Raw genomic sequence first — 22630 nt, 5'->3', positions numbered from 1 at the left:
AGCAGCATCACTCATTGGGAATGGGAGTCTGCATAAACCATGTGAATGATGACCACCATTAAGGATGGAAACCTATACATAAACTATACGAAAATAGGGACCTATACCCACCGTAGTGTCTTAGTGGCTATGGCGTTGCACTGCCAAGTACGAGGTCAGAGGATCAAATCCCAGCCACGGTGGCTTCATTTCGTTAGGGGGCAAAATGCAAAAATGCCAGTGCACGTGCACTTGGTGCATGGTAAGGAACCCCAGATGGTACAAATTAATTCGTACTCCCCCACTAAAGCGTGCCTCATAATCAGACTATAGTTTTGGCTCGTAAAACCCCAAATATAATTAACATAAAATTATCAGGGGCCTACGTAAACTGCAACACTATTAACCACTTAAATGAAGCTGCCTTCTTTACTTATCCCTTAGTCATGGCCGCCAACCTGTGAACCTTAAAATTCGTAAAATATTGCGAATTCAACAAGGTGAACGGGGGATCACAGCGCATGTTTTTAATGTCTGTCCTGAGTACACACTTTTCTTTTTTACATCACAGTAACCTTTTCCATGACTATGCTATTGCCAATGTCACCTGCTTGAGGAACTTTTCTGAATAAACTTCCTCGAAGCAAGTTCTCTCTAGTTAATGTGGCGCCTTGCACGGCCACAAAATGGCAGTACACAATTACTCTTTTGCATAATCTTGTAATATTGCGTCACTCTATCTTTCAAGAGCTTTAAACATATGCATTAACAGACTATTTTTTGTAAAAGCTAGCACAACATTTGTAAGATCATAGAATGGGACTAAATTCATAAACTTTACAAAAAATTTAGTAGGTGGCAGGTATGTTTAGTTCTCTAATTCACGCTTCTATCTTCCAAGTAACTTTGGTTTATCTCAGACCTAAAGCATATCCCAATGACTTTTCCCTGGCAAAATGAAGGTGCAACTTAACGAGGATGTAAAGCAGTAAATATTACATTAGCAGTCACATATAAGTAGATAGAAAGTACATGATGTCACTACAGTGATTCAAACAAGAAACCAAAAAGGAACGAAGGAGTTGCAATAGTTTAAAGCCACCATAAACAGCAATGTCACCAAATGAGGCCAGCTTCGACATTCCTCTTAACACTTTTTTTTTTGTCAAGTATGGGTGACAATATCAACAATGACAATTTGAATGCACCAGAAAGCACACAGCAAACAATTTCAATAACATATTTCAGAGCCTGATCGCCAAAATTTATTAAACAGATGCAGCGGAGCTAACTGCCACATGCAAGATTACTCTATTTGCACGATTCTAACGCACACCTTTTTTTAAAATAAAAGGTGCGCTCAAATTTGCATGGGCATTAGAACTGTAACTAATTCTACTCAAAATCAAAAATGAAAAATAATATCTAAAAAAATAAGCTCTATGCAAGGTAGCTGGCCACATTGCCATAGAATGAGTCATCTGAAGAAAGCGGCGCTTCGAGACATCGCAAGGTGGGTTCATGGTGTGCAGAATGCCCTCCCGCAGACGATGGTTGCATGAGCCTCCATAAGTGTGGCATTTCTAATGCATTCAATGGCACTGAAGATGACTTTCTTTGGCCAGTAGACAGTGAAAAGGAGGTGTTGTTGGACTCCGATAGCCACTAGCTGCTAAGATTCAGCTGTGTGCGTGTCTATGTGCCTTTGTATCTTCCAAAATATTGTTTCAGCATGGTATGTGTCGACTCAGGTGCAATTACTTGATGTGGACTGTAGAATCGGCACCAAGTTGTTCTTTTTGGATATTTGGGCAATAATATAACTGCGTGTTACAATTGGTGGAGCAGTAGAATCCTGCAAATATGTTAGCACTTTGTCTGGGCCAGTGGTTTGAGAGAAACACAGAAGACATAATATGGTCAGCTCAAATGGACTGCTCATCTTAGCAGCTCAGTTAAGCAGACTACAATACTGAATTCAATAACTGCAAAAGAAAATAGAGAGAGAGAAAACAATGCTTAATGCACTGCAGCAAGACTAATGATACTTTGATTTAATTTAATATGCTTAAGCTCAGCTAGCAAGAAATAACGTTTTAGGGGGAAAAAAACATGCTTCGTATATATGAAATTTACAAAGAGTGTTTCTTTTTTTTTTTTTTTTACACAGCATAAGAATGTACAAGCAATAAAATTTAGAAGAAAATCTACTCGCAGATAGAAACAAAGACAACATCCTTCCACATGACAACAATGTGTTTGTAACAACAAGTGCAGCATCACTAAGTATGAATAGAATACAAGGAAACTTGGTTAACAAAATTCGTCCGCACAAAAATTATGACATATAAGTAACTAAAAGTGTCTTTTTAGGACAACTCAACCTATTTGCAATTTGACAAAAAAAAAAAAAAGAAAGAAACCTTTTCGGGAATGACACTTCTTGAAACGAATGAGCTTACAAAAGAATGCACATTGCTATAACTTTCTCTACCCTTCTTTGCCTACACAAGATACAGTGTAATTTTAAAATGTTCATTTTCTTTATTGCCTGTTTATTCCCAAGCTTAAAACAAGTGCTCTTTTTTTCTGGTTGAACTAACACAAGTTTAATCTTTTTGGACAACTGTGTCAACTACACCAAGCCTTAGCTAAAGACTGACACAAAGGTGACACCTCATCCTAGTGGTAATGCCTCAACATGACCTACCTACCTTTACAAAGGCCATACCAATTACTGTTGGCTGGATTCATAAAGGAGGTTGATGCTTGAAACAGTCGGCCTGCCTAGAACTCATTCAAGTTTATATCTAACCACTCCCCAACAGCTCACATAATACTGACTTCTCTTGAAAGAATAAAAAGAAATTGGCAGTGACAAGTTCAAACACCACCTACCAAGCAGAGCCTTTTATTTTCTCGATCTTGCAAGAAAGAAAAAAAAAAAAAGAGAAGACTGCATAGGTATAGCTGTCACAACTCACACAAGTGTTAAAAGATTGTCCAGCAGAATCAGCAATCCCAGATGATGCGGTTTTCAAATGCAAATAATGCCCACTGAACGTGTTTAAAATGCCTGCACACATGCATCAAGCACTGCAAGACTAACCTTCGTAAAATTTGGGGTCGAGAAGGTCCACGCGTTTTGCAGCTAGTGCTGTACAATAGCCATAGTCAATGCAACACAACAAGAGGTGGTAGCAGTTGACAAGGTCACAGCAGATGGCTGAGAAACGACCTGTAAATAAACCACAATGAAGACTGAAGAAAGCTCACGTCACCTTCTCATCCCCTGACACCAGCATGTAAATGAAGGTGGAGAAAAAAATCTCGCCAGCATAGTGAGCAAAGCATCAGTTAATGTTGATAACCTTTTTTGAGGGGACAAAGTCCCCAGGTCGCAGCGCAAAACACACTGTTTGTAACGAATATTCGGAAAGTGATGAAAAAGATGACTAGCATGGAATTTTGCCTTTCTTGTATTTTAATTGTTCTCCGCCTTCCCGTCCTAGACATCGTGCTTATTTTTTTTAACTATACCTTTAAATTACCTCCTGTGGTGGCGAGTCAATGGTCAGAATGTGGAATGAGAAAGCAACCACTGATGGTAACAGATCTCAAGATCGTGCTTTGCTTAGAAAAGCAACTTCGGTATAAGCAGCTCACTAATACACTCTTCAGTATACATGTAGCCACCAATGGAGGCACATTCTAGCCCTTGGGATAAAATGGGGGTGAAGCATTCAACTGAGCTAAAGTTACTTGAGGAATTTTGCCAGTGCAATTTACCAGCTTTAACATCAGTAAAAAAAGCCACTCAAGAAGACACTAAGACTCCAGAAAGGACACAACTGAAAACTTGCTAAATTTAGCGACTTTCTCACTAGGTTACCAATACTATCACCAGCTTCATTACATGTCCTGGGAAATGTCTGTATGGGCATCCTTGCAGGCCACCTTGCGACTTGCTTTTAAAAGCACTTTAGCATCTAATGGCAGCCACTGCCCGTCTCTCAGAGCACGAAAAGCTCTTCATGCAAGGTTTCTCCTCTCTGCGAATACCGTAGAAAAAATTCTCATGGTGAGATATAAAAATGACTGCCCTTTGTGAGAATGGCCACATGGACAACTATTTGTAGTCACACAAATCACACACACACACAAAAAATGCATGCTTCATTTGGTAACCAGACTCAAGAGTTGCTAAGCAAGGAAATTAAGCCGATTACGAGTTTTTACATATTTTGTGCTGGATAAACGCATTTAATCATAGCAGACAACCTTCTGTGCTTTATCTTTGATATGTCCCTATAGCATGCTTTACCTCATACTATACCAAACTACAGAATGCGAGTTTTTTGCCAATTAATACATCTTCATGCCACCTATGTGGGCATGATACAGCAGCATAGAATATTGTCCAGTTCTATGTTCACGGGAAGGTGTGTAAAATGCCAAATGCAAACGCATTTATACTACAAAAATTCGTCTGAACCTCTTTATCAATACACCCTTGTATTTCTGAATGAGGCAGCTGCCACTACATGTCTATGCAAATGGAACTTAGCCATTAAGTCTACACTGTTCCTCACCATGTCCCTATCCCCATGAGAGATAAATTGTTTCTTAAGACAGAGCTAGCTGTATCTACTATTGAAATAAAGTGGGACACTAAAGGAGTTGGCAAGGTATGAAAATGTGTGCTTTTCAGCCTCTAATAAACCAGGTGTTTGAGAATGAGGACTTGGGTATTATCCAAAGAATGTGGCAGCCCCAACACACAAAAAATGCAGGGTTCCATATTATGAAGGCATCCATTTGCGGCTGAACGCAGAACTGGGAAAATCGAAATAATATGTGTACTTACTCAGTACATTGTTAGTTAAAAAAACAAATGAGAAAAAGTGAATAAACACAAGTGTTCACAAGAAAATACAAAAGAGGTACTGTCACTGTGCATAGACATGACACTAGATAAATGACATCACTTGAAATCCACTTTGAAGGGACACTAAAGAAAAACATGAAGTCATGCTACAGTCACTGATTACCCATTTGGAGTGCCAAAGAGGTCAGGTTTGGTACACCAGAAAGGACAAAAACAAAAGGTGGGTGGTCCTCTGACAATTCCCACACTAGCTTTTCATGACACCACTGACTGAGGCACCATCTGTCCAAGGCTAGTTAATTGCTTAAAAATTAAGAAAGACTATATGAATTCAAAAATAAGCAGACTCAGCCTGGGAGTTTTTGGCAATTTCTCCTTGTCAAAAGACGAACAAAATACACAAAAACACCTTGAAGTCCGTGACGTCATTGATGTCATCAGTTCTGCACAGTGAATGCAAAAATCTTTGCACAATGTCTCTGGTGGTAACTGCTAAGCACAAAATCATAGGTTCTATTCCATATTTGAAATCCCATATTCTGATGGAAGCAGAATACAAGAACGAAACATTAGTGAACTTGGATTTAAGTGCACGTTAAAAGAATCTCAACTGGTCAAAATTAGTCCAGAGCACTACACCACAGCATCCCTCATAGCCCCCCCCCCCCCCCCCCGCTGTATTGTTCTTGAACACCAAGCCCAAACAATGAATGAAGTAATCAAATGGGCACAAAAATACAATAAGGAAAATTTGGCCCTTAGGTTCCATGGTAACAATCAACCTTTTCCCACCAGGAAAATGCAAGCAGCTTTGAGATAATGTTCTACCTGCCTAAACTGATTTAGCATTTCTTTTTAGTGTCCCTTCACAGAAACATGCTCGATATAAGAATTTCCATTAATTACTGGTAGTGAAACAGCCTGTTAAAACTAGTAAAAGACAATCATGAGCTGACAGTTTTTCTGCAATCAAACATCAAGGCAGCAGTTACAAAAATGCTCACCTTTGATGTACACATAGAGCGTCCAGATGAAATTGAACATGTCATTTGAATTGCATTGAGTAGGCCTAGCAAGGGGAAAGGAGATACATTATTAGAAATCTTACATTATCAGGCACACTAGGGCACCATATACCACATAAAACACAAAGTTAGGATGAAACTCACTAATGCAATTTCTTTATTTACAAAAGACCGCCCGTCCCACCACCCCCGTTTATATATATATATATATATATATATATATATATATATATATATATATATATATACACAATGTCAGTACTAAATTTGGAATCTGCAACGCCAGATACGCAATTCAGGCACATGAAAGGTTAACTGCAACAAAATTTAACTTTGACTAAATTGGTTATAAATGAGTAGCATATACGTACTACTGAAGTAATCTTGGCAAAGCTACAGGACTGCTAACGGTTTTTCTTATTTGCAGTATTTCAATAGCACCTAAGCAGATGGCGCATACACCTGGTGGTTAACAGATATGACATAAGTCCTAGCATATCGCCACTTAGATTTTTCAGTGCACCAGGGCGGCGGCTAATCTCAGTGGTCATGCTGAGAAGTCATGCATTCAGAGTCATGCGTCACCGCTGCCAAGCGGTAATAGTGGCGTTTTTCTTTTCTTTTTATCGTTTTGGTTTCAAAAATATGTACTTTTTACTATCCTTTCATGATGCATCCACTTGTTTTTCAAACAAAAAATTTTGCATGTTCTATATTGCACTATCTCAAACTAGGCTTTCTACGCAGCCAAAAATTTATTTGCTGTTGGCCTTTAGGTCCCATACTGAATGGGCCAAGCATAAGACCAGATAATGAACCAACCTCAAACACTGAAATTCTGCAGAGATACAACAGAGAAGAAGGGTTTAGACACTGCAACATGTGTAAAATGTATTTAGGTGTAGGCATAGAAAGCTGAAAAATGAAATGTTATTAAATACAGAAAGTATATGAGTGCACGCGCATCACTCATGTCCCCTCCCCTCATGATGACAATGTTCTATAAGGTTTTCAAAACATTGAGAAAAGTCAAAGGTCAGAATACTGATTCATAGGCTAATCCAATGCAAAAGCAGGAAAAAAGTTGGCTCGAGAATATACAACTGGAAACTATGGCATCAACTCTAGAAATAATCACAGATACACATCGGTATAGTCTACAAAAAGGAACACAGTGGAATGCCTCTACTATGAAATGGCCTGTATAACGAAGGAATAATTTTGTCCCGGTTCTATTGTGTGCTGTGTGGTGTGCGACCTTTACACTGAAGTGACCTGTATAACGAATGATTTCGGAGGCCCCAAACACTTTGTTATGAAGGCGTTCGACCATAGCTTGCAAAATAATACTCTCTCCCAAAACATCAGTAACAGGAACAGGAGATGAAAGAAGTGCCAACAGAAAACAAGAAATATAATAGAATTTACACTATGTCTACAATGTACTAGTTCCAAAATGTGGCACGTGCAAGATATAAATGTGCCATGGTAAAGTGCAGTGATCACAGGTCAGTCAAGTCCTAGGTATCCGTGATTTAAAGAAGGAAGAAAGTCTGAAAAATCGCACTAATTAGATAGCAGTCAAGAGGAAAGCAGACAAATGCAAGCCATTACTTTCCAACAAATATGAAGTGTTTAAATACAATAATGATGATAGCATAAGAGGCAACGAACGAGACCCTAACCAACAATTTCAAGAGGCCACAACTGAAGTTGAGGATCTGGTACCCAAACAGAGACATGTGAGTGCACTGCTCCCAAGCAATTAAGAACCTGATAACGGCATATTGATTATGGCAAATATATGAGTAACCTGTGGGTTGCAGACAATGCTGTCCTATTCAGAAATGCTGCAGATGACTTACAACAAATTGATCAGGCAAATTCAAGGATAGGTTTGAAGATTAATATGTAGAAAACACATGTTGAACAGCCTAGCAAGGGAGCAGGAGTTCATGATTGGTAGTCACTCTCAATGAAGGAGTATGTTTATCTAGGCCATGTGCTTACAGACGACCTGGATCATAAGAAACCTGCACATAAATACAAATGGATTAAAGTGCATTAGGCAGGCACTGTCAAGTCATGGATGGCCACTGACTGACGTCCTTGAAAAGTATGTAATGCGCACATACTGGCAGCACTAACCCATCAATCACTGAACCAATCAGACATTTTATTTCTTGACAATAATTTACTACCATGGCCCTTAGCAGTCATGCCTAGACATGGGCCCATGCATGAATGTCAGGCAAGGTACTGCGAGTTGAACAAGGCAAAAGCAATGAATATATAAACTGCACATGAATGGTGAAAATTATAAATTAACAGGAACAATAAAGCAGAAACTTGGAAGATAAGAAAACTTGAAGCTAAGAACAGTGCAATGACCGATGGAATGGTAAATGATAGCTGTAACATTAAAAGACAGGAAGACGGCAGTGCAGATTAGAGAGCAAATGTGGGTAGCTGACATCGTAGTAGACATTAGGTGGACTTGGCTGAGTCATGTGATCCACTGGGCAGACAGCCAGCGGCCTATTGGAGTAACACAACAGGTATTGAAGAAAAGGGAAATGGACTATTCTGTTACCGCAAGCATGCCATGGCACCAAGCTGTGCTGTCCATCATTTGGCTAGTGCCAGCAGTAGATGAAGTCTTTGCCATGGGCAACACAAATATTACAACACAGAAATTGTTTCCTTACAGGCACATACACACACACACAGGCACACAAAATGACATGTTTTCAAATTCATCGTCCCCAATATTTCACTACTTATACTACTCCCAACACTGACACTCTAGTCTGCTTTCAGCCACAGGCTGAAAAGAACTTCGATAAAGGTTCTGAAAATCTGACAGAAAGTTCTTTATCTAATACTGATTCATCACAAAGCAATTTAAAGAAATCGTTACAAAAGATTTAGATATGCAAAACTAAGCATTAAATAAATTTTCAGAGAAAGATTGATACCTGTGAACCCTCCGCTTCACAGCCTTGATGGAACGACGCTGAGCAGCACCTTGGTGCTCCTTAAATATGGTGGCAAAAATCTGGACATATTTTTCATAGATTTTTGCAGTGACGCAGAAGCTCTTCTCGATAGTTTCAATGCGTTGTCGCATCCGTTCATTCAAATTGGCCATATCTGCCCACTTTTTCATCTTCGTAAAAAAATCAAGCAAACTGAAAAAAAAAGTAGGGTATTTATAAACCCACACAAGTCACATAGAACTGTAAATAAGTCATTCCTGGCAATAGAATCATTAGGACCTTAAGGCTTCTTCTTACATTACACATTAACCAGATATTTTGCCTAGAAAACAGCTTCCGACTTTTTTGCCCTATGTCATGTTTTGCAATAATGCAAGATCACTTTTTCTTCTGGTGGGGGGGGGGGGGGGAAGGGTCATTTACTCAAATTAATGCAACTAAAGACAAAGATTTCATCTCAGCAGAAGTAAAATGTTTCCCTGCAAAAATTTGTTTTGCAGAAATTTTGTTCTGGAGACCATACCATCAGATGAATGCACTCTCCCAGGTTTTGTAGTTATACAGTTCAGAATACAAGTGAAATTTTAGTCAATTCAAATTTAGTTACAGGCTGAATATTACCCAAACAATCTCTTTCCATGGCTTCAAAGCAGCAACCTTTAATCACCAAATACAGTAAAACGAGACAAATCCCATCCTGCCCAAAACATGCAGCCACTGAGCACTTCAGTGCATTTTTTAAAATGTTTATTATAGACACACAGTATGCATACATACAGCAGTGTCGGGAGATGCAGCTAAAAGCACCAGTATGCGTGACTGGGCTGCATCACCTGCACACATTTCACATCCACATACATATTGATGTTCAAGAACCCTGATTATGCTCTCTCTACCTAGTCTCTATGTGAAACTCTGCTTTTGTAAACACTGGCACTTTATAACATGGTGTTAATGCTTTTACTTGTTTGTATGAACCATACTAAAAAGAAAAACTAGACAGTGATGTCATGCATTCAAATTTTTGGTGCACTTCAGATCATTTGTGCTTCATGTGGCATCTTAAGTGGAGTAGAATCATGATGCACTTTCAAACTAAATGTATACTGCATTTTGCAAGTGCTCATTAACATCAACCAATAGTCACACGGAGGTAATATCGTAGGTACGGTGGTAATTCAGCACACAGGGCAGAACAGTAAAAGGTCAAAGGCATGCTCTGTCCTGCTAGCTGAATTTTCTCTCTTTATCAACAATATTCCAAATCAACTAGGTCCCCAAGTCTGCTTTTAGACATGAAGATCAACTGCACTTTCAAATATATCGTATGGGGGTGTGTACCAGTTTGACATTGCTTCACACATTATAAGGATTGCTAAAAAAATAATGCAAGCATCAAGTTTATCACACTGAACGAAAAGTTTAATTCACAAGCTTAGTCCTCACCGACTTTAAATTAATCTAGAAAGTATCACGCCAATTAAATACAACCGTTCAAGTTTGAAAAGACCAACCTAATCCTGCATATTGACAGCAACCTGGTAAGGGAGACACAGTTGCCTTCGATGCGTGATGTGTGGGCTACTGTGGGCACGTTCCCATTCCTGCACTCAACATAGAGCGCACAAGCAATCCAATGTCGCATGTTGCCCTGAAAAAAAAATGTTCTGGTTAACTACCAAAACATGAAATACAATCAAAATTCAAAAAGTAAGTACAAGTACACCGTAAACGGCGACAAGTTCGTTTCAACAGCCTTTAGTTGACAGCATGGAATAAAGCACACCATTCGAATATGCCAAGCGTGAACATAGGTGCATCGAATAGAAACGAGAAGCACTGAATGACGATTTATTTCTTTTAATGAATGTGCGCACAAACATGCTTCCTAGGATAACGCACGCTAATTCCGTGAGCATTGCTTTACTTCGCAAGGTTCACCTCCTAAGACAGGCTGCCTAGCGGATCCTAAACGATTCGACGCTGGCAGATATTGTGGACCATTTGAACTACAAAACACCACCATTTCTACTTCATAATTTGGTTCCGTGTGAATGCTATTAATAAAAGCCGGTCACGGACATCATATGGCGACATGCAAAAAGCAAAGGACGCCGCCACCAAGCCTAAACCGAGCGCAGTTGACATCGCAAAGCAAGAATTAAGTTCAGCAGCAAATAAATACTAGAGAAAGCTCGTTATGTATGTTATGAATGCCCAACAAATACACACTCTGCTACTAAGTACATCATCAGGAAGTTTGAAAATTGGCGTCATTGTTGATTCGCTGTGCTCTGCGTTTGACATGGTTATCACGCAAAACCCTGCCTGGCGAAAACGCAATCGAGCCTCTTATTATGCCAGTAGCTCCCAAACCGCAGACGGCCGCTGTTAACGTAACGCCGTCAAAACCGACACCTTCAACAATATTATACTTCTTAAAACTTGCCGTTTTGTAAAGAAGTGGCCCGAAAACAAAATGTTCAAACTGGCTCAGAGATCGGGAAATACCAACGATCGGCACCGGCGTTACTCGTTCACTTTCCTGATCGTCAAAGGAATAAACCCTCATGCAAGTGAAGACAAGTGCCTTGAATGAAAGCGAAGCAAGTGCTTGTCAATGATGGTTTACCTCGAGAGTGTAGTTCATGCTGATGTTCTCGTACGTGTTCAAAGCTTGATCAGACGTGAGACGATCCATGTTCAGGCTGGAGCAAACCTCCTGAAAACAAGCTCTGACCTCTTGATCACCTTCACTTGAGAGCCCCATGATTAAAGTTGGTTTGTTCGAGCACGAAATCACCTAACCACACACACACACACGACCACACTCACAGTCAACCACTGATATGCATATGCACCCACACACATGCGAAAAAAAATATAGTCCGGCAAATTGGCGGGAAACGCTTCGCCGAGCAACAGCTTTCTTCCGCATAAGAAAACTGTGCAGACGAAAAATCGGGTTCTAAGCTAATGAAGTAACTACGGACCAAATAAAAATATTGGTTTGGGCTTGTACTTTATCGCTATAGCTGCATAAAATTACTACGAGTATGCTATTTTATAGACTGCTGCCTCCCATTCATCAAAAGAAATGGACCGCGATTACTCCGCTCGCCACAGCACTGCCGTTTGTGTCTTTCGAGCGTTTCGGTCGAGCCAGCGTTGGTAGGGCCAGGAACATGTTTGTGAGCTAGTAAACAACGCAAAAATTAAATTAAGTGAGTCAAAAGCCGCGTAATTTATTTATGTGCTCTGATATCCTAAAATATTGCAGCGTTATGTAGAGCAAAATGGCAAATGTGTGTGTATTTTATGCAGACAACAAGGGGCGCCACAGTCACCGTTGTGTGCGTTTGCGCATTGCTTTGCGCTGTGTCGTGCGCACCATGTGCGTCGTGATTGCGCGGCGTGTGACGGCAACTTCGATGTGCGTCTTTTTCGCTCGTATAGAAGTTTTTCACATCATGCAACCGTTCCCGTTACATCCTTCTGAAATTCAAGAGGTAGCGTGGCTTTTCTGAATAGAGTGACGAAAAGGTATTCCGCTACACTATGCTCCCGATTTTAAAATAAGGGAAAAAGCGCACGCGACGAAAAGCCTAATGGCACTGTAAAGATCTGCCCACACATGCCGAATACTCTGCCTCCGGGATCGGTCCGCATTGTTTAAAAACCTTGCGAGGATGCTCATCGTGCACAGTACCCCTCCTCCTTTGTACCCCCGCCTTTGATTGCACTGCCTTCAGTATACAGCCTTTTCATGCTTACAGACTTACCAGAAGACTTTCGGTTTAAGCCCTCTGGAACATCACAAGTTACAATAGCCTATAAATTTACAGAACCCTCCAGCTGGCATCAGTTTTGCTGTGAAGTTGGAATGTTCTACAAGTGAAATGTATTGTTCAGTGCAACAAGAAAAACCCATGCATAAGATCAAGTGCTCGCGCAGTAATGGGATCGCGACCTCAAAGCTCTTTGAGACGAGAACTATAGTACATATGCGTAATTCGAGGTCGTTTTCGCGTTCATTATAAATACAAAATAAGTTGGGCCACAACTCGATAAAGTTTGCGGATACTTCTGCAAATATTTTTGTACAACGTGAGCTACAAGAACTGCCTGTTTTCTCTACACGAATGCTGTGAAGGTTCAAGGTGCATGTGTTGTTTCACAGTACATTCTTTTCAATTAGATTTCTGGTGGCGTCACTGGTTCGCAGGTGGCAATATCGGAATCAACACGAGCATACGAAATTGACTGTAATGTAATCAGAAATAGTTGCATGATATAAAAACGCAAGTATAGTTGGAACAGTGTATTGTGTAGAGCTGTAATTTATCTTTTTTTTAGGCGAAATGTTCGGGGTGATTCAAACTACACGCAACCGAAAAGAAAAAGATATGTATACATAAATAGATGGCGCCTCTATGCACGGCACACACGTCGCGCATAACTCAGTTTGCCCTCCGTTCTGTAATTTACAGTGATGCTTATGCAACAATTTGCTCGTTTCATATACATTGTAGCAGTGATTCCTCAAATACTACTAAATAAAAAAAATAAAAAGAGGCAAGAACGGCGGAGGGACTGGGGGGGGGGGGGGGGTGTCTAATAGCCTCAATGACAGGAGGCTCTAATCTTATTTACTCTGTCGTGCCTTTCTTCACTTAGTCGGCTTATCAACGACTTAATCGTATCTGTGAGTGTGCTCAATATGTTCCTTGACCGTATCATCGTAACCGTCGATCAGACCAGTATCCTTGCGATAGCAACAGGAAGCAATGTAAAAGCAACGCGATAGCAAAGCCAATCAGAAGCTACTCGAACAGGCCGACCTTTGTGGACATACACACGCCGTATTTCCATATAAAAATTAAATTATGTTTTTTTTTTCTTTTTTTTCTTTTTTTTTTTTTTTTACGTGCCGGAACCACGACCTGATTATGAGGTGCGCCGTAGTGGGGGACTCCCGGTTAATTTTGACTACCTGGGGTTCTTAAACGTGCACCCAAATCTAAATACACGGGTGTTCTTGCATTTCGCCCTCATCGAAATGCGGCCGCCGTGGCCGGGATTCCATCCCGTGACCTCGTGCTTAGCAGCGCTACACCAAAGCCACTAAGCAACCACGGCGGATATTTCCATAGAAGCACGAAGCCGTAGGACCCGATTCCTGAGAGGACGCCAGAAATGGAAATTAATTGAATTGCGATTTCCGCTGCACCGAACTGCCCGCTAAAATACTAAAGCGGAACGGATAAGAGAGCTTTAGGTTGACAGAAAAAAGGTTGGTTGTTAGAGGATAAAATGATTCGAAGGTCAACCGCTCCTTCTCACTTGTGCACCATTCGATGTAGTCGAGGCTGAACAGCTCATACACACGTGACTTGTCAATGTATAACTAAACAAATGCGGCACCGCGGTCGCGTCGCGAGCACGAAACTTACTGCGCCTTTTGTAAATATTGCGAATAATTCACTTTTATTTTGCGAACGTCACGGCAGAGAGGGCAATAAAAATTTCGTAGTAGAAGGATCCGCCACTGGGGATCTAGGGAGCCTTCAAAAGCAGCGCTTGAGCGTGTGTGTGTGTATGAAAGCTCGTTATGGGGATCCAACTCATGCCGTTTGTGCCACTGCAGCAATATCGTGGAATAAGGAACATAAGTGGAGATGTGAATTGGGGAGCCGCCGTCCACTCGAGCTATTCGTATCACAACTTGTTACACACATGCGCGAGCTTACGCAGTGTCTGGTAGCAGTGGCGTCTGCGTACACGTTTCGGGGGCAACTCCATGCGTGACAGGCTATCACGCAGCATATCTAACGCTGTCTAAATATTCTAAAATCAGAGCTGTTGACGCGCGACGATGGATAAAGAAGTCGTGAAGCGAAAAAGCAAGAAAGCAGAGTGGGCCAACGTCAACTTAGGGCGAATATAAGAGCGAAGAGATGAATGTGGCTGCATATATATCTGATGGCCCGGTGAGTAACAGCCGCAAAAGTCTTCAAAGATATAGATGAGCAGCTATTGGCCGTCAAATACGGCTCTTTGCCGCTGCAGATGTCAGTCATCACGAAGTGAGATATATTTATAGATATCTCCAGCCTCCAGACTCTCCTTCTTGCGACTTTTTCCCTCTGTACAACCTCTCCTGTTGTGCCCACTTTTTGCCTCGTTATCCCTCGATGTCCCTCGATGTTCAGGAGCGAACCGTCGTCTAGGCGTTCACGGTGCTGCCTACAGAGTTTTGCTTTCCTTTAATTCTTCTTACAACCGAATAAAGCCGCATCGTGGCTGTGTCGCCTGGAGCTGAGCGCCCGTCGCCACATCAGCCACCCAGCGCTCACTTGCATTATAAACGGGATAAGCCTGGTCCTTTATTGTCACTGCTCTGGGAATGCAGATAGCCCCGTTCACCAGATGTTTCCCATTATCCCGCAGGCTCAGCTTTCGGTGACGCAGTACACTGGCAGACCGACCCGCGCGGCAATTGGTTGCGGCTAAAGGCGACGTCGAAAGGGATGCACTTGTTCTAGCGGTGTCTGTATACCGGAGGGCAGTGGAGGGCTCAGCCATGCAGTTATGCGGTACGATCGCCCCTTCAGGGCCGACGGTGTTGTGGCTGTTTTATAACTTATTCTACAGAAAACAGCGTTTTCTTTTAAAAAATGTAACAACAGCGAACTTTTACTGCAAATTTGACGGCGCATATCTTGAAACTGGTGCCATCCTCAGAATTAGTTCCCATATCATTAGCAAATCCACTAGTTACAATTCGTAAATTGCAATATGCGCTGTAAATTAATTAGTAAAACTTAATTAGCGGGCTTTTGTTCTAATCAGTCAATTACGCATTTGATTGCTCGTGTAATGTCCGCCTCATCGAGTAATTTAGTCCATTGGTTAGAATTGTGTTATCTGCCACGGATAATTCTTTTTTAATCTTTTTTTTAATTTGGCGAATCAATACAATTTGGCGAAGCAAAAAAAAATAAATAACAGGAGAGCTCCATATTGATCTCCGCGCAATATACAACTTTAAACGTTGAAATTTGGCGGTGCGCGGGCTAGATATGAGCACGGAATACACATTGTTTTATTTTTTAAGGACCGAAGCACTCTTCATTATATACGCAACATTGTAGATTCGCAAAACACAACAACAGTTGCGGTGGCAGTAAAAAGACGTACAGCCTTCACGGCATCGTTCAAACTCAGTGTATAGTCGAGCATGCGCAAGTCCAATCGAGCAGCGGCGAAGGAATTTGACGTCGATGAAAAAAGTGTACGGATGTGTACGAGCTTTTATGCAGCGATTACACACGCAAACACCTATTGCATTCTGCGAGCCAGTATTCAAGTCTGGCCTGGCGTTTGTTACATGCCAAGAATTTGCATCCAGGCAAAATGCCCTCGATGGCTGTTTAGGGAATCGCGGTCTTTCTTCTATTCGCGATGATCATGCATTTCATTTCCCTCTGCACAATTGTGTAGTTTGAATCTATTAGGGATGGTCGATTAATCTTTATTCAGTTTACGATTAATCATTCATCATTTTAGCCTTCAATTAAAATAATTATGAGGTTTTACGTGCCAAAACCACTTTCTGATTATGAGGCACGCCGTAGTGGAGGACTCCGGAAATTTCGACAACCTGGGGTTCTTTAACGTGCACCTAAATCTAAGCACCACGGGTGTTTTAGCATTTCGCCCCCTTCGAAATGCGGCCGCCATGGTCGGGATTCGATCCCGCGACTTCGTGCTCAGCAGGCCAACACCATAGCCACTGAACAATCACGGCGGTTTAGCCTTTAACTGATTAATCGCTTTCGATTTAGTGTTTTCCATTAATTAGTTGATTAATCGAAATTTTTGCGCGTTAAAGAAACCCAGGTGGTCAAAATTATTTTGGAGTCCTCCACTACAGCGTGCCTAAGTCATAATGAGATCGTGGTTTTGGCACGTAATAATCCATAATTTATTTTTCTTGAAATTTTTGTCGGGCACGTTTTAAAAAGTTGAAACACAGTTATTTACTTTTGTAGGACCCTATATTAATGTCTGAGAGGTGGAATCAAGTTAGAAATAAAAGTGTGAAAAGTTCGATAAGAATACTCTTTAATTTGTCAGACTAATTAGAGTTGGTACTGGTGGCCATTAAAAATATAATCATCATCAACAGCATCATCATATTTTATGTCCACTGCAGGACGAAGGCTTCTCCCTGCGATCTTCAATTACCATTGTCTTGCGACAACCGATTCCAACTATAGCACCTGCGAATTCCCCAATTTCATCGCACGAACTACTCTTCTGCCGTCCTCTACTGCGCTTCCCTTCTCTTGGTACCCATTCTGTCACCCTAATGGTCGAACGGTTATTTAATCTATGCATTACATGACCTGCCCAGCTCCATTTTTTCCTCTTAATGTCAATTAGAATATCGGCTATACCCGTTTGCTCTCTGATCCAAACCTTTCTCTTTCTGTCTCTCAACGTTATGCACAGCATTCTGCGTTCCATAGCTCTTTGCACGGTCCTTAACTTGTTGTCATGCTTCTTCGTCAGTCTGAAAGTCTCTGCCCCATACGTCAGCACCGGTAAAATGCACTGATTATACACTATCCTTTTCAATGATAATGGTATGCTTCCAGTCAGGAGCTGACAATGTCTGCCGTATGCGATCCAACCCATTTTTATTCTTCTATGAATTTCCTTCTCATGATCAGGGTTCTGTGTGATTAATTGACCTAGATAAACGCACTTCTTCACAAATTCTAGAGGCTGACTGGCGATCCTGAACTCTTGTTCCCTTGCCCGGTTATTCATCATTATCTTTGTCTTCTGCATGTTAATCTTCAACCACACTCTTACACTCTCTCTGTTAAGGTCCTCAATCATTTGTTGTAACTCGTCTGCAGAGTTGCTGAATAGAACAGTGTCATCGGCAAACCGGAGGTTGCTGAGGTATTCGCCGTCGATCCTTACTACTAAGCCTTCCCAGTTTAATAGCTTGAATATTTCTTCCAAGCACGTGGTGAATAGCACTGAGAGATTGTCTCCTTGTCTGATCCCTTTCTTTTTTGGTATCTTCCTATTTTTCTTGTGGATAATTAACGTAGCTGTGGAATCTCTGTAGATATTTTCCAACATATTTACGTAAGCGGTCTGTACTCCTTGATTACATAATGCCTCTATGACTGTTGTTATCTCTACTGAATCAAATTCCTTTTCGTAATTTGTGAAAGCCATATAGAGAGGCTGATTGTACTCTGCGGATTTCTCGATTACCTTATTGATGACATGGATGTGATCCATTGTAGAATATACCTTCCTGGTAACTTGCCTGCTCCCTTGGTTGACTAAAGTCCAGTGTTGCCCTTATTCTATTGAAGGTTATCTTGGGGAATATTTTAGATAATACTGGGAGTAAGCTAATGGGCCTATAATTTTTCAATTCTTTAACGTCTCCCTTTTTGTGGATTACTATAATGTTTGCATTGTTCCAGTTTTCTGGGTCCCTCGAAGTCGATAGACATTTCGTATATAGAGCCGCCAATTTTTCAAGCGTTATGTCTCCTCTATCTTTGATTAAATCGACTGTTATTCCATCTTCTCCTACCGCTTTTCGCCGTTTCATCTCTTGCAAGGGCCTTCTAACCTCATCGCTAGTTATAGGAGGAGTTTCTGCATCCTGTGCATTACTGTTTCGAGTGGAGTTTTCCTTAGTGCTCTGTGTACTGTACAGGTCAGTATAGGATTCTTCCGCTTCTTTTACTATACCTTCGAGATTGCTGATATATACCTTTACTATACCTTCGAGACTGCTGCGACCCTGCTTATTTTTTAGTGCGTACATCTTGGTTTGTCCTATGCCAAGTTTACTTCTCACTGATTTCCGGCTGCGTCCATTTCTTACGGCTTCTTCAGTCTTTCTCACTTTATTTTTTCGAATATCACTTATTTTCGCGTTGTTGATCAGTTTTGACAGTTCCGCGAACTCTGTCTTATCTCTTAAGTTATACACTTTCATTCTTTGTCGTTTCTTTATTAGGTCCTTTGTTACTTGGGTGAGCTTGTCTGCTGGTTGCCTTGGTGCCTTGCCTCCCACTTCAATTGCTGCCTCTGAAGCCAGTCTAGTTAGGGTTCCATTCATTACTTCTATTTCATCTTCATCTCTCTGTTCTAAGACTGCATATTTGTTTGCAAGCACCAGCCTGAATTTGTCTGCTTTTAACCTTACTGACTCTAGGTTGACCTGTTCCTTCTTGAGCAATGTTACTCTTTCTCTCTTGAGGTGGATCCTAGCTCTCACTAACCTATGATCACTGCACTTTAGCCTACCTATCGCTTCTACATACTGCACTATGCTGGGATAGACAGAAAGTATGAATTCAATTTCATTTCTTGTTTCACCATTAGGGCTTTTCCAGACCCACGATTCTGTTGCTACGCTTACTGTAAAAGGTGTTCATTATTCTCAGCTTATTCCTTTCAGCGAATTCTATCAGTATTTCTCCTCTAGCGTTCCTAGAATCGATGCCATATTTGCCAAGTGCCAAGTGCTTGTTCACAAGCCTTTTTTTTTTCTATTTTGCATTGAAGTCGCATATTACTACACTATACTGAGTTTGCACTTTTCTCATCGCTAATTCAACATCTTCGTAAAACTGATCTGCTTCGTCATCATCGTGACTGGATGTTGGAGCGTAGGCTTGTACTATACCTTTAATATATACCTTTTATTAAGTTTGATTACGACTACTGCTACCCTCTCATTAATGCTGTAGAATTCGGCAATATTGCCCGCTATGTCATTATGGATTAGGAATCCTACCCCTATGGCTTCTTATCTGGGAGACCTCTATATAGCAGAGGACATGACCATTAGTCAGCACTGTATAAGCCTCCCCAGTTCTTCCGATTTCGCTAAGGCCTATGATATGCCAAACAATATCTGATAGTTTCTCAAAGACTCCTGCTAAGCTATCCTCACTCGACAGAGTTCGGCAGTTAAAGGTTGCCAGGGTCAGTTTCCATTGGCGGCCTGTCCGGGTCCAGAGATTCTTAGCACCCTCTGCTGCGTTACAGGTCTGACCACCGCCTTGGTCAGGTGCTCCGCAGCTGCTGGGGACTGAGGGCCATGAATAGTTGTATACGAGGGTTGATCCAGAAATAAGGTTCCCATCAATTTTAGAAATAAACATTGTTTATTCTCATTGAAATTTACATCATTGGAAAGATGAAACTGCTCTATTTTTCTACATAATCGCCATATTTTTCTACGCATTTTTGTAGACGGTGCTCCAATTTCTCTATCCCAATGTCGTAGAACTCCGCCGCCAACCCGTTGAGGAAGCGTTTCCCCTCTTAATTCTTTGAATTCATCATCGCTCCGGAAGGTCTGGACTGTACGGTGGGTGGGGCATGACAGTTCACCCAAAGTTTATCAAAAGTTCCTGGGTTTGACGGGAGACGTGAGGTCAGGCGTTGTTGTGAAGCAGCGTTACACCGGCTGCCAGTCGTCCTCGCCGGCGGTTCTGGATAGCTCGCCTGAGTTTTCTTAGTGTTGCACAATAACTGTCTGATTGATTGTTGATTGTTGTTCCATGTTCTATGAAATCGATCAGTAGTATCCCCTTACTATCCCAAAAGAACACTGGCCGTGACTTTGCCGGCAGAAGGAGTTTGTTTGAACTTCTTTGCGGCTGGTGTATCTCTGGATGACGCCACTGTTAGGATTTTTGTTTCGTTTCGGGAGTGAAATCAAACACCCACGTTTCGTCTCCCGTAAAAATGGAGTCAAACAATCCTTCCGTATCTTCTTGACACTTTTGAAAAAACTGGCGAGCATAGTCAAGGCGTTTCTCCTTGTGGTCCGGTGTCAATAGTCGCGATAACCATCGAGCACAACACTTGTGATACCCCAATTTTTCTGGCAAAGCTCTTTCCACTGCACCGTAAGAAGTCCCAGGAATCTGAGCAACAAGTTCACGGACGGTGATCCTCCTGTTTTGAAGCACTTCGCATTTGACCATATCGATAACCGCCTCTGAAACTCACGGTTTTCCACTCCGCTCTTCATCGTGGACTTCCTTCCAACCGGCACTAAACTCCCTGCAGCACTTTCGGACGTGTTGAACGGACATACACATGTCGCCACACACCTCTGTCAACTGACGATGAATATCCTCGGGTGGAGTCCTTTTGGCGTGCAAAAAGTGAATTACGGAATGAATCTGGCGGGATCAACTATGGGAAGCTCCATATCGGACGGCTGCTGAGCCAAGAATGAGAGGCGCAGCAAAGCGCGGCCGGGGGGAATCGAGAGTGCGGGAACAGCAGCCGCGTTGCCGGATTGCGCCTCGCACCTTCCCGTGTGGCTGGAGCTCTTTGGAAACCTTATTTCTGGATCAACTCCCTCGCGTATATATATATATATATATATATATATATATATATATATATATATATATATATATATATATATATATATATATATGTGTGTGTGTGTGTGTGTGTGTGTGTGTGTGTGTGTGTGTGTGTGTGTGTGTGTGTGTGTTAAAAAATGGCAAAAGTAAAAGGTGAAGTCACACTAAAACATGCTAGAAATTGCAATATGCACAGGGGAAAAGAAAATTACTGGTTTAGGATTTTAAGCCACGTGCTCTTCTTTATAGAACGAAGGAATGTCAATTGGCTGGGTCCTTGGGTGAAACCGACACCTTCTTTCAATTACCGCCCAACCAGCATGTGGGAATAGACGCTCGGAAGCTATAGATGCTGGAATCAACGTGAACTCCATCGATATATGTCAAATGCATGCTCCAAACCGGCGCGAATGCTGTGCGTGTTAGTGGACTGGGACACGGTGATCAACGACTGGATTGCTACAGTATGCCTTGAATTTCGAGGGCATTTCAAGCCTCCGGCTTTGGGCGTCGCTCGGCTGGGCACTCGGCTGGGCTAAAGTTCCTTTATGAGCTTTAAAAGCTAAAGTTTGCGCCGCCATGCACCGATGCACTTTATTGAGCAGCGCTCACTTCTGGCTGGAGCTGCTTCCGTCCGCCATGTTCTTCCTGGGCCAGTCCAGCTGTTGAGTTCGACGGCGCTAGCACGCTTGTTTTCTTGCTTGTGCAGATTTTCAGCGAAGGTGACTTCTGTATATCTGTCGCTGTTTGCTGGAAGTCAGCGTACCTTCCCGGACGCTTCTTGCTGCCTGCTGCTGCAATGTTTCATTGTTCGCCTCAAGACAATGATATACGCATATTAAAGACACATATATCACAACTACTGGCGCAATGCACGTTCCGAAAGGCCCAGCATCAGCCTGAATAGCGCTAACCAAATTTGGCAATGAACGGCAAATTTGGCTTTGTGATCGTATATATGTTCGTTCCTGAGCGCGAATGACACGTAACCACGCAGTGCGACATCCTACTTAAGATCGCGTAGTTGAGCTGTTATTGAATATTTAAACAGCAACATACAGGAGATTCGGTAGTGGTTTTATTACAGTACAAAACGAAAGTAAAAGACGCCGCCGGCCGTGGCAGTTGCTATCTGAGGTTTTGCGTACACAAGCTGCGGCCGGCAGAAATAAAAGGGATAGGGAGAAGATGGCAAGGGGAGGGCCTGAGGACGGCGAGCAAGGACAGGGAAGAGCTATGCGCACTGTTTACTAAGTACGAAAATACGTTTACACCGCTTGCACGCGAGTGTTCAAGCAC

At 41.8% G+C, this 22630-nt stretch overlaps 1 protein-coding gene across 2 annotated transcripts in view; it reads right to left on the bottom strand.

Annotated features, from left to right (window-relative positions):
- The window catches only part of LOC142560132 (retinoblastoma-like protein 1), a 119007-nt gene extending 107032 nt beyond the window's left edge, over positions 1 to 11975 (bottom strand). The window contains exons 1-5 of one of the 2 annotated variants that reach the window (XM_075671976.1): positions 11524 to 11975; positions 10406 to 10542; positions 8871 to 9083; positions 5872 to 5936; positions 3089 to 3217 (exon numbers count right to left, since the gene is read on the bottom strand). In XM_075671976.1, coding sequence (XP_075528091.1) covers positions 3089 to 3217; positions 5872 to 5936; positions 8871 to 9083; positions 10406 to 10542; positions 11524 to 11661 — 682 coding nt within the window. In that variant the 5' untranslated portion in view covers positions 11662 to 11975. The remainder of the gene's footprint in view (positions 1 to 3088; positions 3218 to 5871; positions 5937 to 8870; positions 9084 to 10405; positions 10543 to 11523) is intronic. The other variant, XM_075671986.1, reaches the window with a different exon arrangement.
- Between the last annotated feature and the right edge of the window lie 10655 nt (positions 11976 to 22630).

This window comes from Dermacentor variabilis, chromosome 1 (genome assembly GCF_050947875.1).
Source record: "Dermacentor variabilis isolate Ectoservices chromosome 1, ASM5094787v1, whole genome shotgun sequence".
NCBI lineage: Eukaryota > Metazoa > Arthropoda > Arachnida > Ixodida > Ixodidae > Dermacentor > Dermacentor variabilis.
The sequence above is the reverse complement of the archived record's forward strand: the minus strand, read 5'-3'. Positions and strand labels throughout refer to the sequence as shown.